General features: G+C 35.0%; 1 protein-coding gene and 1 long non-coding RNA gene across 2 annotated transcripts; both read right to left on the bottom strand.

Annotated features, from left to right (window-relative positions):
* Positions 1-811: 811 nt before the first annotated feature.
* LOC132616808 (heavy metal-associated isoprenylated plant protein 16-like) lies at positions 812-2,165 on the bottom strand. The gene is made up of 3 exons (XM_060331489.1): positions 2,010-2,165; positions 1,570-1,654; positions 812-1,356 (listed from the first exon to the last, which is right to left on the bottom strand). The coding sequence occupies exons 1-3, from the start codon at positions 2,013-2,015 to the stop codon at positions 1,058-1,060; spliced, it is 390 nt and encodes a 129-aa protein (XP_060187472.1). The 5' UTR covers positions 2,016-2,165; the 3' UTR covers positions 812-1,057.
* Positions 2,166-5,085: 2,920 nt separating this feature from the next.
* LOC132617836 (uncharacterized) lies at positions 5,086-6,401 on the bottom strand. The gene is made up of 2 exons (XR_009573852.1): positions 6,055-6,401; positions 5,086-5,841 (listed from the first exon to the last, which is right to left on the bottom strand). It is a non-coding gene; the product is annotated as an uncharacterized LOC132617836 (long non-coding RNA).
* Positions 6,402-16,790: the final 10,389 nt, after the last annotated feature.

Here is a 16,790-nt window from a genome sequence, read left to right on the forward strand (position 1 = left end):
TCCTTCTCCCAATGACGAGCCAATTGTCCATAGAACTACGAAAGGGAACAATCCATAGTATGGCAGCAGACTCTAAATCAGACTGTGCATATCCCCATATGACAGAAACCGTATGTTCGAAGTCTATTGCAATCCTCCGAAGTGCCAATTGCACCGATAGTGCTTGACCAATATGAACGCTATCAGCTACAAAAATTTGTTTTTGTATGATAGTAATTAGCACTGGTGTTTTACCTTTGGCAAAGGCCAAGGTTAACGTTTACCATCAAACCTTGGTCTTGCCCTGATCTTTCGCCAGACATACTTCAAGTGCTTCACATACGCAATCCAGGGCTGGCTAGAGGGCCAAGCCACTAAAGCAGGAGCTTTAGGCCCCAAAATTTTGGGGGCCTCATTTTTTTCATCGGGTGTTTGATACCTGTATGGAATTTTCCGATTAATTCAATTTTGAGACACGCAAGATCGATTAAACAGGGAAGCACTCCTGAGCAAGCTCCCAAGATGGAGGATGTGGCCTAATTTTACCTACAATATAATGGATTTATAGGTTAATTTTTCTTTTCAAAAAATATTGAACAGAAAAAATAAAGCCTCCCATTAAAGTTGGCTTTGGACTCCCGATTTTATTGAGCCGTCCCTATGCAATCCAACCTAATATGCAAAGAACTTAAAAGAAGTCGTATTAAGTTGGACTATTAACTAGAAAATACGTAAAATGAAGTGTCAAAATACACCAGGTAAAACAGAGAAATTAGATGCTCCTTAAGTTGTTCCATAAAGGTACACAAGCATAATATATTGTCCGTATCAATCACATGAAAATACTAGATCTAAATAGCAAGTCATTACAAATTGTCCAGAATTCCCATAATTTCTCATTTCACTAGTTCCCAAGTAATTATTCTCCTGACCAGCAAAGTATCCCGTAATGTACATAGGATAAAAACAATCCAAACGAGCTAAGTTACACAGAAACGGATGACTTCAAACCATGGAAATGTTAAAGCTCAGATGAGTATTAAACACTACGTATTCAGTAGGTAATCTAAGTTGGCATTCACATAATGGAACAGTTGGATTGATCATATGAATCTGTAACTTGGTAAACAGGGTATTGAGGATAGGTATAGTAATACAAGGCAGGTTGCGGCTGTGTCACAATAGCTGCAGCTTCGGGCTTTTTATCTGAACCAGCTTTTTCGTCTTTCTTATCGCCGCCAGCAGGCCCAACGCTCACCAGTTCCGCCTGACCCAAAGTCTTCCTGAGCACACTCGTCAGTTTTACGGAATCAATCTGTTCACCCACAACTTCTAATTGGTTCTTTTCGTCCCCTGTCATAGCTGCTGATTCCACACCTAAGCAAAAGAAACAACAATAATTAATCCTAATCAGTTTCACGAGATTTTTATTGGGCAAAAATTGGTTCTTATTATAGTGTGAAAGTTTTCCGCTTTAGACTAAGTCAGCTCACAATCATATTATAATTTCGTTTTTTCTTTTCAACTATCAATATGATATTTTGATTTGAAAATAATAAAATCAAGAAGTGAAAGGAGAGAATTAAGTACCTGGCTGAGAAACAGCTACTTTGAAGGCCTTGGTCCGACATTTCTGATCATTCCCACTCAAAGATAATCTGATAACCACCTTTTGCTGCCCAAAATTATGAATATATGTAAATGATATAGAGCCCGTTTGGATTGGCTTACAGCTTAAAGCTGTTTGCAGCTTATAAGCTGAAAAAAATAAGTTGGGGTAGTCCAACTTATTTTTTTTGGCTTATAAGCTGTTTTCAGCTTATAAGCTGCTTTAGATAAACTAAGTCAAATGGGTCCAATTATTTTTTTGAGCTTATTTTAAGCATAAAATGACTTTAAGCTGGCCAGCCAAACACTCAAAAAAGCTGAAAACAGCTTATAAGCTAACTTATAAGCCAATCCAAACGAGCTCATAGTTGAATCACATATTAGTATATGCTAAAAGAATTTAAACGAATTAGTTTGCATACCTTCATTTTGTTTGGTTTGATGAAAACTAAACTTGCTTTGCAATAAAATTCAGTAGGCAGAGAGAGTGAGAGAGAGAGAGAGAGGAGGAGTTTGTAATGTTTGAAATGCTAGGAAATTGCAGTGGAGAAAGACACATACATTCTTGACTATTTATAGGCATCTACGCGAGTCCTAAAGTAAAGGTACAAAAAGACAAACAGTCAATTTTTTATTTTTATTTTTTTTTCATATGACGCGTATTGAAGAAGAATGAAAGGTGCAAACAGACAAACAGTCAATTTTTTTATTTTTTTTATTTTTTCATATGACGCGTATTGAAGAAGAATGATCTGTACGTCACTCCCCAACCTCTGCACGTCACGAAGATGACTTAATTATTGTATGATCCTCGTACTTCATTCATTTCAATTTATGTGAACTTATTTAATTGAATATGAAATTAAAAAAAAAACTTGTAGTGTAAAATGTAGCACATGTATGAGTGACTATAAATTATTACATAAATATAAATTATTTTTAAATATAAATTTTTTTTATATTATTTAAAAAAGAAATAAATTCACATAAATTGAAACGAAGAGAAAGTATAAGATTTTTTCTAAATTTTGTCGGGTCCGGAAAAGGCAATAAGTCAATTTGCCATTTTAGTAAAGGAGACGTGGAAAAGTAGGAGACGCAAAATCAAAACAAACGTGAGTCTGTCTAAGGGTCCAAATTGATGTAACTAGTTAAATTACACTAGAATCTTCCTAATTTCTTTTTTTATAATACTCCCTCCGTCACAAAAAATTATGTTAATTTGACCTGGTACAAAATTTAAAAATTAAAGGAAGACTTTTAAAATGTATAGTCCAAAATAAGTCTTAGATATTTGTGTAGTTGTAAATTATCGCATAAAGTTAAATTGTTTCTAAATATAGAAATGTGTTAATCTTTTTGGGACACACTAAAAAAAAAAAAAACTTTTTGAAGGGATGAAATAGTTACTTTTTTGGATCAATTTATATACACATACTATTTTATTGAACATGTGTTGTCTTCGAAACTACAGTTAGGCCTCATTTGTTTTCATTAAGATTAAGACGTCTGAATCTGAATGCACATCTGAATGATTAAGATGTTGTCTCTAGGTCTGAACACTGAATGATTAAGACTGTTTGTTTTTCAACATCTGAATGTGCATAATGTATTCATTTAAATATAATAAATATACAATTCAAATAAAAAATAACTAAATATCATAAAATAAATATAATAAAATAAAATATTATTTGATAAAAAATGAAACACTTATGTTCACTAGTAATAGTGTAGATGATTTGTAGTCATGGTGGGTGGTGAGTGGAGGTGGAGGGGTGGGTGGGTGGTGGGTGTTGGGGTGAGAAATAGTAGGGGTGGTGTGGAGTAGGGTTGGTGGTGGGAGGTGGAGATAGTGGGGAGTGAGAGTGGGGGTGGGTTGGAGTGGAGGGTGGGTGGGGGGTGGGGTTGGGGGTGGAGCTTGTGCTAAAAAAAAATCATACAAAAATACCTCTTAATGATATTAAGACTTGGTTTAAGATCTTAATGATTAAGACCTATTCAAACCCAATAAGTGCTTAAGTCTTAATGCAAACAAATGAACTCAATAGCCTAAGGTCTGAATCATTCAGACCTCCAATAAGTGCAATCAAATGAGGCCTTAATCTCCTATATGAGTAACAAATTGTGACTGGTCGGTGAAAAAAAATGATCTTTAGACCTAACTCAACTTCAAAGTTAGCTCATAAGATTATAATTGCTCAAAACTATACAAGAAGACAAATTGCCATATACACCACTGATGTGACATGTGATATACTAACATGCATGCACCTCCTCACACACGAGTCCGTGACTTTTGTAGTACAAGAAAAAAAAGTTGAACCAAAATAACATTTTAAAAAAAAAAAGGTTTCACGCACGAATTTTGTGCGTGAAAGGACAAAATTGTAAAGTTAAAACTTTGGTCCTTTCACGCACAGAATTCGTGCGTGAAAGAGGGCTACATAAGCTGCCCCTTCTCCTTCCCCAACACGGTCCCCCCATTTCATAAAAATAAACTAAAAATCAAAACGCCATTAAAGGCGATTCTGTGGTCCCCCAAGCATAGAAAACGTCGTTTTCGTGTTTTTTCAACCCGAAAATCAACATTCTTGGTATACTAAAGTGTAGGAACAAGTTTCTAAGGTTGGATTTCGGAATAGAGCGGCGTAGAACTTAGTTCAAAAACTCAAAAAAAAAAAAAAAAAACAATCTAGGTATTTCACTACGAATTTTCTATTACATTGTTAAATATATTATTACCCTAAGCATGATTATTGTGTAATTGTTACAGATTTCGAAAAAAAAAAAAACCTTTTACTCATTTTTTTTTTTTTTTGTGTTATTGAGGGCTGTTTGGACCGCCCCGTTTTTTCATTTTTTATTTATTTGTTTTTAATTTGCTAATTGTTAGATTAGCGACTTAAGTATTTGTTAATTGTTAGATTAGCTATTTCAATTGTTAGACTAGCTAATTATTTATTTAGTTTTTGTTAAGTCAATTGTTTATTTGTTAATAATTTGTTAATTGTTTGATTAGTTAGTTAATTGTTTATTTATTAATTATATTTTAATAATTTATTAATTGTTTGATTAGTTAGTTAATTGTTTATTTATTAATTGTTTATGCTAATTGTTTGCTAGCTAATTGTTAATTATTTGACTTATTAATTATTAATCTTTATATTTTACTTGTTAATTCATTTATTTGCTAATTAGTTTAGGATTGAAAACCCTTAGTTTAGGATTGAAAACCCTTAATATAATTTTCGATAAAAGATTAAACAGCTAATACTAATTTTTAATTATTGATTTAAAATGCGTAAAACAGATGGATCACCACAATCCTTAATATAATTTTCGATAAAATATTACATAACCAATATTACTTATTAATGATTGAAAACCCTTATTTTAGGATTGAAAACCCTTAGTTTAGGATTGATAACCAGTGGTTTAGGATTGAAAACCTATAGCTTAGGATTGAAAACCCTTGATATAATTTTCGATAAAAGATTACATAACTAATACTACTTGTTAATGATTGATTTAAAATGCGTAAAACAGATGGATCACCACAATCCTTAATATAATTTTCGATAAAAGATTACATAACTAATACTACTTGTTAATGATTGATTTAAAATGCGTAAAACAAATGGATCACCACAATCCTTATTATAATTTTTGATAAAAGATTACATAACAAATACTAATTGTTGATTTAAAATGCGTAAAACAGATGGATCACCACAATCCTTAATATAATTTTCGATAAAAGATTACATAACTAATACTACTTGTTAATGATTGATTTAAAATGTGTAAAACAGATGGATCACCACAATCCTTAATATAATTTTCGATAAAAAATTACATAACTAATACTACTTGTTAATGATTGATTTAAAATGTGTAAAACAGATGGATCACCACCCTCTTGATCCGGGGCCCTTCGACCGAGTGGTACTATATCTTCAGCGGGAGCATAAGTCGCAGCATATTAGGACATCCGACCTACAGGCTAAGGCTCAGGTCTGTACCCGGTTGGGGGACTCAGCATGGGAGATCTTAGCTGCTCGCCCCCCACATCCTCGCATCTTGAATATACTACGTCGGGGCGGTATCTACCGGTGCGTCGATGTTGGTCGGGTACAGCACGATAGGTCGCTAGTGACGGCCTTGATTGAGAGATGGCGACCGGAGATGCACACATTTCTTCTCTGCATCGGTGAGGCTACCATTACCCTGTCATAGCTGCTGATTCCACACCTAAGTAAAAGAAACAACAATAATTAATCCTAATCAGTTTCACGAGATTTTTATTGCGCAAAAATTGGTTCTTATTGGAGTGTGGAAGTTTTCCGCTTTAGACTAAGTAAGCTCACAATCATATTATAATTTCGTTTTTTCTTTTCAACTATTAATATGATATTTTGATTTGAAAATAATAAAATCAAGAAGTGAAAGGAGAGAATTAAGTACCTGGCTGAGAAATAGCTACTTTGAAGGCCTTGGTCCGACATTTCTGATCATTCCCACTCAAAGATAGTCTGATAACCACCTCTTGCTGCCCAAAATTATGAATATATGTAAATAATATAGTTGAATCACATATTAGTATATACTAAAAGAATTTAAACAAATTAATTTGCATACCTTCATTTTGTTTGGTTTGATGAAAATTAAACTTGCTTAGCAATAAAATTCAGTAGACAGAGAGAGTGAGAGAGTGGAGGAGGAGTTTGTAATGTTTGGAAATGCTAGGAAATTGCAGTGGGGAAAGACTTGTACATTCTTGACTATTCATAGGCATCCACTCGAGTGCTAAATTTTTTTTATTTTTTTTTCATATAACGCGTATTGAAGAGGAATGATTTATTAGTCATCCACCAACCTCTATACGTCATGAAGATGACTCCATTATCATGGTATGATCCATATACATCATCCATTTCAATTTGCGTAAACTTATTTGACTGAATACAGAATTTAAGATAAAAAGAAAAAAAAATTAAACTTGTGGTATAAAATATGACACATATATTTTGTGTGACTAGAAATTATTACATAAAGATAAATTGTTTTGAAATATAAAAAATTTCATTCTTTTTTATATCACCTAAAAAAATAGTTTCACATAAATTGAAACGAAGGATATGTAAGATTTTTTCTAAATTTTGTGGGGTCCTGAAAAGTCAATAAGTCAATTTGCCATTTTCGTAAAGGACATAAAATATTAACAAGTCATCTTCCAAGCAATCCTCAGGAAATTGGAAGAGCCGTTCATATTGCAATGTGGAAAAGTAGGAGACGCAAAATCAGAACAAACTTCTTCTAAGGGTCCAAAATGATGTAACTCGCTAAATTACACTAGAATCTTCCTAATTTACTTTTTATAAATAATGGTTACTTTTTGGATCGATTTATATACACACACTATTTTATTGAACACATGTTGTCTTCGAAACTACAGTTGATCTCTTATATGAGTAACAAATTGTGACTAATTAGCGAAAAGAAATGATCTTTGAACTTAATTCAACTGCAAAAAATTATCTCATGAGGTTATGATTGCCCAATATTATATAAATAGACATATTGCCATATCCACCACCGATGTGAGATACTAACATATGCACTCCTTCCCCCACACACTTAGGCTTGACAACAAGAGCGTGGATACCATAATATGGAGTCCGGAGCCTAAAGGGTATAAAAATACACGGTATAAACTAAAAGGGGGTAGCCAAAGATTTACAGACCAAAACGGGTATAACGTGATCCACGTTATACCCCAATTTTTTTTTTCCATTGTCAGACATTCACGGAAAAATTAAAAAAAAAATAAAAAATTAAAAGGTATAACGTGGACGGATCCACGTTATACAAATAATTTTGTATAACGTGGATCAGTCCACGTTATACCTTTCATTAATTTTTTTCCCCAGCGTTTTACAAATACTTTGTAAGACGTTGCCTCTGTTTAAAACATATTCGGCTGTGTTTTTAATAAAAAAAATTATTAATTTTTTTTTAATTTTTAAAGCATATAGTTAATTTCAGTGATTAACTCAAATAAATATTTTAACACATGCAATAATTAAATATGTGTTATATATGCAAACAGAAATAAAAAAATAAAATATAAGTTAAACAAACGTCACACATTAACTGAGTAGTAAATGTTAAATTACATACTAACTATTAAACGGCACACGACATGTTATATTTTCTTGGAAGATTACATAAGGAAACAACAATCGTACAACTTAAGAAAAAACATAAAAACCAACAAGCAACAACAACTACTGATTTTTGTCGAGGCAGCGATTCTTGTTATGACCTGTTTGCTTGCACGTACTACACTTTCTAGCCATGCGAGCAGGAGCTATATCCATTTCATTCCTCCTTCTAGTGGTAGTCCGCGCTCCTGAAGTTCGCTTGTATTCAGTGTTTGCGATTAAACAGAAGGGAGAAGGTGACCAATATGCCTCATCACCCAACGGTGGAAAATTTCCACTGTACGTTTGCTTGTAAAACCTGCAACTGTAGTACTTGCTAACATAGGTCTTTGGTTGAATTCCGCGGATATCACAAAATTTAATTGCATGTGAACATGGCATATGGTAGTTTCTCCACTTCCCACACGAACACTTTTTCCCTTTAGCAGAGACTTTATGGATATTTCCGCCCTTACCTTCGTGGGCAAATGTCAGAATCTCAAAGACCCCTTCAGTTGCATTGTATTGTTGCATGTCAGTATGCTTTAGGGACCTCTCCCAGTATTCATCAAACGTCTTTTCAACAGCGCGCGGCCAAAACTTTTTATTTGTAATCAACAAATCTGCAAGGGTGCTTCTCTCAACAAACCGATCAATAAGATTTTTAAACGTATAACAGACCATGGCAGTAACGGGCAATCCACGAGCTTTCTTCAATAAACTGTTGTAAGACTCGGAGACATTCGTTGTCATAGCCCCCCACCTATGACTGTTGTCCTTATGCAATGTCCATTTCTCCTCCGGAAGAGCTTTTAACCACAGATGCGCTGGAGGTGACATTGTTTTGATTTGTTCCATCCTCATTTTATACTTTTTCTTCTGGTGCTCTGTAGCCGCCAACCACATTAGCTTCTTAAGTCACTGCTGAGGAACTTTTTATTGAAGTTGTTTTTCAAATGCCGAACGCAAAACCTATGATGTGTGGATGGTAGTTGTAACCAATCATGTGTTTGGACACATTGCAAGATGCCCTGATGACGGTCAGAAATAAGTCCAATTCCTTGTCTCTCACGAACAATATGTCTCCACAACAACACAAGGAACCACGTCCAGGACTCAAACCTCTCACGTGCAACAATAGCATATGCAAGTGGAAAAATGTTATTGTTCGCATCAATTCCAACAGCAATTAGCAGTTTCATCTCATACTTACCGTACAGATGAGTACCGTCTATTGAGATGATAGGCTTGCAACTTTTGAATCCATCGATGCTTGGTTTATAAGCCCAGAACAAAAACTTGAAGATGTGTTCACCTTGTATTGTAGTTGATTGGTGCTCCCACTCAACAACGGTCCCCGGATTGAAATATTTTAAGGCAGCCATGTATCGGGGCAATGTCTTGAAAGAGGTTTCAAAATCACCAAATACCATTTCAATAGTTTTCTTACGCCCCTTTTGTGCTTTTCTATAACTATGAGTAAATGTATGCAATCCTTTTATTTTTTACTGAACTGACTTAATACTGATGTGTGGATCGACCATAATATATGGTATTAACGTAGTAGCAATTAGGTGACTGTTCAAATGGGAATGATCCTTTCTGTAATCATCCGTGAGACAACTGTGGTAGAGAAACGCTTTGCCTGCCTTCCACATACCACTTGAAATTTCTCTAAAACGGATCATCCACTCACATCCCAACATATGACGCTTGCAAATAACCCTCCAAAATTTACCTTTGGACTGATCACAAATGAACTCTTTCTTATCTTGAGACAATATTGTCTCACTGCGCCTTTCATTTCCTGCTTGTTTTGAAATAACATACCTAATTGCATAATATAAGGAAAATTATCAACCCTTTAAATATGGGCCAACAAATAAAAATAATATTCATTGCCATCATACTAACCTGATATGATAAATTCAGGTTTTTTACAATCCCAAAGTGCAGATCGAACTGGACCGTCATCTCTCATGAAGGCAAAATCATCCGGGCCTTCTTCTGTGTTATCCAAATATGGAATCGCATTAGAATGGTAGCTAACGTTACCATCACTTCGAGTAGTAATGTCTTCATAAGAATGACCATCATTATCAGATGAGTGATCATCGTCTGTTTCTGTGTGATCTAATGGGATATCACTATCTGACTTATCGGAGTGATCATTAGCTACATCATTATTGCTCACAATTTGTGTGAGCTGAATTAATACGGGGTTTTCTTCAAAATCGTTACACCTACAAACATAGGAAAATTCAAGGGGTTCAAATCTCAAAAATAATTAGTTAGAAGTCTCCTAGTTTAAGCGAAAAAAATATCGTTATATTTACCTTTCTGTAAATGACTCCACTTGAGTAGCGCGATATCGAACTATACTCCCGCCACCTAATTCACTTGTATCTGGAGCACTACTCGATCCAGGAATATCACAGCTCTGCATAATCCAACCAAAGTTATGTGACTGGCTACCAACTCCTACTATTGTTTCTTGTTGAAGTGTACCTCTTTGAAGCCCAATATTCATAGCGGGAAGATACGTAGTACCCTGAATGTCAAAATCATCGTCAGTGGGTGCTTCAACATTAGTAGAGCGTTCAATAGTTGCATACATGTCAAGTGTCGCTATACTGATATGATTGCTAAATATATCAGGACTTCGAAGAAATAACGATAAGGAGTCATCGTCCGAAATAAGAGTTTCCTCGTAAATGGGAAATCCCCTAGCCGTAATTGATGTTGGATATCGTCCAGTGATAACCACTGAAAGGTTAGGACCAGATATGGCCATTTTGCTTATGAAAACACGTTGTAGACGATCGTATTTGAGGGAAATTGGAAACCTTTGTACGGCTCCCGGACGACGGTTATATCTCACTGAACCTTCTTCGTACACAACTTCAGCACCCTAATATAAATTAACTCTTACATAATTTTCCGCCATATTATTTTCAACAGAATACAAAACTAAAAATTAATGGAGAATACAAGAGAGAAGTTGAGAATTCGTGAAAAATGAAGTCTACAAGAGAAAAGTGGAGAATTCAGGGAGATATGCAAAATACAAATCCTAACTGGTATATAAAACAAATGATTCACGGACCTTTGAATGTCATAATGCTGATGTTGAAAAACTATATTTACTGTTTGATTTTACGAATGCACGCTTGATTTGATGATTGCATGGCAGATTTGACGACTGCATGCATTCTGCGCTTTAACAACAAAAAATTTACAAATTATTTTACTATTTTGCTTTTACAGCTGCATGCGTGATTTGAAGACTGCAACGATTCTCTAGCGTAAAATTTTTTTCAAGAATCAATTACCAATCAACAAAATATTTACAACAATTCATATTTTGGAGCAAAAAACGTTGGCAGCCAACGTTTTTGCAACAAAATATGAATTGTTGTAAATATTTTGTTGCAAAAACGTTGGCTGCCAACGTTTTTTGCTCCAAAATGTTTTGTTGTAAAACGTTGGCAGTTTTGCAGTAATTGATGCATGAAACTTTTTTTTATGCATGTTTTAATTGAGAACCCATGCAGTCGTTAAATCTGCAATGTAGTCGTAACATCAAGATTGCAATTGTTTTTGTTGTAAAACATTGTCAAGCATTCAAATCTAACCTTTATTTATTCTTGAAAGATTATATAACAATTGAGATTTGAGATAAATTCAATAATTAATAAAAATATAATTTTTACAGTGTCCCCTCCCCCCCCCCCCCCCCCCCCCGTGCCACACCGAGTTTGCCGGCGCTCTCGTTTTGATCTACGTTGGTGAACCTCCTCTTGTATCACATCCGCATCCTGTAAATGCCATAAAAAATAGAAGTTATTTTTGTATGACAAATTTTCTTAGCAATTACTATGATTGTCTACGTAAAATCGGGCAGCATCTCCCCTGTAACAAGGACTTCCTCCAATACCATATACCAACACAAACAACCAAAGCAACCAAGACAAAGCACCACATAACAACCACAAGTCTCCAAAAACTTTGAATTAAAAGCTGATATGTGGCTCTAAAGTTTGTACATCCGGCACATGAATGTGTAAGGATCCAACATCAAATGCCATGAGAGACTATGCAAAATAAATAATATAGACACATAAGGTAGCCATTACATTAATGAAATTAAACAAGATACAAGCTATTTGAGTGGTTAGAATACTCACGTCGGTAAAACTCAGTCTCCTCCCAATTGACGAGCTCTGTCCAGTGAATGCAGGTAAAGGCCCCTCAGTCATCCCATAAGAGCTGATTGTCTGAACACCAAACTGTTGAGCCATAACTGCGAGACTAATAGGCTCAGACGATGCGAATGCCTGAAAAGGCCCCTCACTTCTGATTCCCGTTGGTGATTGAACCTCGGGAGCAGACGTCGATGAGCTGGGCATAAAATCTATTATTGGGTAATATGCATCATCAGTTGCAGGCATCGTTGAGCTGAGCATATCTTGATCAAAACGAACCTCTTCCTCATCAATCAACTGGTGATCCACGGGACCTCGACCCCGTCTGTTACCTGATTGGCGTCCTCTACCACGCGCCGCAGGTCTTGGTACATTAGGACGTTGATGTCGAGGCACTTGCATAGTAGGCGGCTCAACATACTCTGCCGGTGGTGTATAATTGGGAGAGAAACTCAACATCGTCCCCAGAGAGGCAACATCCATGTACTCTGTGTTAATGTGGCTAAACATCTCTGCTATTTCCTTCAGTTCATTAGACTTGGTTGGATCTTGGATAGTCTGCTGAGCCAACCTGTACGATTCTTGATGTCTTAAAGCCTAAAAAAAATAAAATTACAAGATTTGATAGTGGTCTAAGACACATATAAAGACATCAAACATTTAATGTAATGTAATGTACGTACCAGTGCCTCATGCCTGCCTGCCATGTGTTGGTATCCTCTATCCACTTTATGCGAAAGATTTCCTATGAAAGTGCGCGAGTGACGTCGATACCAACAAAAATACTTTGATAATAACTCTGGGTCTTGAGTTTCATACTCGGCCAGAATTACCCTTTGTCGACGATTTTCCCACAAAAAGTCCGTTTGTGTAAAATTTTGTTGATCCTCCACTGTTATAGCATACCGCTTGTCACGTTTGTAATGAAAAGGATCAATCTCAGCACATGGTCCCGAAATATGTTGCTTCCTACCGGACTGTCTGAGAACGCGGTCTACCATATGCCACTCTCGATAGATCCCACAAATAAGGGGAACCTGCGCCATCCAAATAACTCAGCCACGCCGACACCACTCAGGAAGTCCATTAATGATGGCCTCTGAATAAGGCTGCCACACAAACTACGATAGAAAGAACATAAAATTACATGATAATAAAATAAATAAATTACACATAAGCGTAACTATTATATCAAAACGCCATTAACAACCATAATTATGATAAAATACCTGACCATCTATTAGGTTGTCCAATACATCCCTACATATGGGTAGCACAACACACGCCTCATTTTCGCGAGCTTTACGATGAGTCCACTTTCGTGCAAGAGCCGTGTGCGGCTGAAGGACCCTGGGTGGTGGCTGCATCGGTATAATTCGCTCCCAAGCCCAACCTATATTAAAAATTTAAAATAAATACATAAAAACCTTATAACTATCAAATAGGACAATCAAATAAAATTATATAATTTTAAAGGTCATGTACCTGCAATGAGGAAATGAATCCACACACATCCTTGGCTTTCCTCAACGAAGCGCGACATAAACAAGTATACAACTATGATAATGCAGCCGCTCCCCAAGCTTGTCTACTCATTGCTCTAAGGTCACGCATGTCAAGCAAATAGTCTAAATTAAGTAAGTCACCGGACTTATCCGGAAATATCGTGCCGCCACAAAGCCATAACAAGTACAACCTAACCGGCTGTTGCACATCAATTTCTGGGGTCTGATCGGTAATGTCATCTAAGCCTCTAATATATTCAATTAATTATTTACTTCTAACCTACTAACACCATTAAAACAATCCAGACCGGGTACCCAACTAGTAAGCTCATGGATCAATTGTTGCCACCCAACAATACTTATATTTCTAGCATTAAGATCATTCAAGGGATTACCATCAACAACCAAGCCAAACATGAGCTCAATATATTGTAATGTGATGGTCGCCTCACCTGTACGCAGATGAAAGGTGTGCGTCTCAGGACGCTATCTCTCTATAAGTGCAGTGATGACTGCCCAATTATATGATACACATCCTACCTCTACTGCTCCCTAAATCCACACAGGCCAAAGTAGTCAAGGATGTGAGGATGACGCCTCATATGCTTCCAAAATCCGGTATCCGCGCGGCGAGAAAACAGGCATCTGGTCGGTCCTCTCAAGGCACCATCCCACACAGTCTGTGATCGATGCTTCTCCTGGAGTGTTAACACATCGTACACTTCTGGCCCCGGATGTACGCATACCCGTGGAAACTCCATACCTTATATACAAAAAAAAAAATGAAGTCCAGATCAAGCTATTTGGAGTAACTTACTATTAAAAAAAATATAATATTCCAATTTTAGCAGAACAAATATGCATTGGCTAGATAAAGCCAACTTCCATACGTTTTATTTAGAAACCACTGATAGTGGACCACATTAATACCTATAAGGTATAGACAAAATAATTGTCCACCCACTTAGACTTAGGTCCCATATAATAAAGCATTATCATGATATTTTAAGTATCTTTTTTTTTGGGCTACTGAGGCATCAATTAAGTTTCACTTTTCTGGCTATATAAATATCACATTAAAGGTACAATGAAAAATAATTAGTTATTCCGATCTTTTATATAACAATCCACAAAAATAACAGTAGCATAACAACAAATTTCTTCAAAAGTGCTACTAAACAAATTAGATCTTTTATATAATAATGCTTCTAACAATCATATCTTAATTTCAAATTAAAATAACACAAATAACACAAACATATATCTTATACGTATTAAAATAACACAAATAAAAAATAACAATTAAGATATATAAGACAAACAGATATCTAAATCTACTATAATATACAATATTATATGAGTTAGAAAAAATACCTTAATTTAAATAGCAACAAAAGATAAAGATGAAGAAGTTGCTCCAAAAATTAGACTGTAATGCAGGGTTTAAAAAGAAAATAAATGGAGGAGAAGGAAAAGGAGAAGGAGATGGAGAGGTTCTGTAACCTCAAAAATGGAGGAAGAGGCGGAGGAGAAAGAGCTGAAAATTTAGGGCAACAATGTGAATGTGAGTCGTGGACAGTACCACGTTTCACAAATATATATTGTAAAACGTGGACTGATCCTCGTTATACAAAATTATTTGTATAACGTGGATCCGTCCACGTTATACCTTTTAATTTATTTTTTTTAATTTTTCCGTGAATGTCTGACAATGGAAAAAAAAAATTGGGGGTATAACGTGGATCAGTCCACGTTATACCCATTTTGGTCTGTAAATTTTTGGCAATCCCCTTTTGGTTTATACCATGTATTTTTATACTCTTTAGGCTCCAGACTCCCATAATATGTGCGCGCCCAGCGTCAATATGTAAGGAACTTGAATTTAACTAATCCCAAAAACCAACTCACCACGTGACAATTGCACAAGATCATATAAGAATACAAATTGCCACATCCACCATCGATGTGGATACTAACAGTAATTGTATTGACATGTTTTTTTTTTTTAAATCAAATTTTACTTTCATCTTTAAGAATTAAGATATCGACGTTTTATCAAAAATGAGGACGGCGATCGTTCATTTTCTTTTTCATAGTTCATACTAACATCAGATACTTTCTTCTACTTACATTGATCTATAGATGGACTCTTGCTAAATTATTGTACAATTATTGACAAAATTATTCCGTCACGATCGATCGAGCTCCAATAATAATATTGGCAACAAAAAGGCTCTAAGCAATAATTACTTGCTTCTATTTCATAAAAGTGGGTCTCACTTTAAGTTTTTAAGTAGCTAAAGAGTTTCTTAGAACTTTGAGTGGACTTACCAAAAATGAAAAATCTTGTGCTAATTTAGCCAAAATTAAAATATTTATGTAGAAAAGGAGAAGCGTAAAACAATTTTTTTCTTTAAAAAGTCAAAAAAGATAAGGAACTTTCTGGAATTATTTCAGAAATGTGTCCGGACGGAAAAATATTGTTACTTTGCTTAGTTATTTACTCACCCGTCTCAAATTATTTATCTTTTTTTTTTTTTTAATTTTATACGCCCTTTAAGAAATAGTAATCACAAGGAGTATTTCACTAACTTTACCCTTATTTATGTATAAGTTATAATCTCTCATTAAATCTATAACTTATTTATGTATCATCTCAATTAATGACTAAATTCTACTAAAGTTATAATAATTAATTGTGTCTTAAACTTCAAAAATGACAAATAATTTGATATAACTATTTTTAGTAGACACGACAAATAATTTGAGATGGAGGGAGTAAGTAACAAATGAGTCAGCTAGACGACTAGAGGACTAATTAAGTCTAGTTAAATATAAAATTTGAAATTATTAAGATTTCTTAAGAGGATGGTGGCATCATTAATGACCAAAACACGGCCAAAGGATGAGTGAACGTATCATGGCAAATTTCATGTCAATGATGCAACAAGCAATCAGAGGGTTACTTCATTATTACAAGTTTAAACTATGGAATATTTTGGTTGGTAGTCATTAGCAATGGGAGTAGAGTAGATTTAACTCCTTGTCGTTATGATCCGTCATTATGTGTCTTCTTACCTTAAAGAATATTGTTTACAATTAATTATAGTATGTAACTATATATGATCAATATTTGTCCACGCTTATCATAGAATAAAGAACTGTATATATCTATCTAGTTTATCCAATGGCAAGGTCATTAGTTATCCTTACAAGTTTTAAGTTCCCTTTTCTCAGTACCTTTATCTCCCTCTTCAATTTTATGAATTGTATTCCCAGCTTTAAAT

This window comes from Lycium barbarum, chromosome 11 (genome assembly GCF_019175385.1).
Source record: "Lycium barbarum isolate Lr01 chromosome 11, ASM1917538v2, whole genome shotgun sequence".
In the NCBI taxonomy this organism is placed as follows: domain Eukaryota; kingdom Viridiplantae; phylum Streptophyta; class Magnoliopsida; order Solanales; family Solanaceae; genus Lycium; species Lycium barbarum.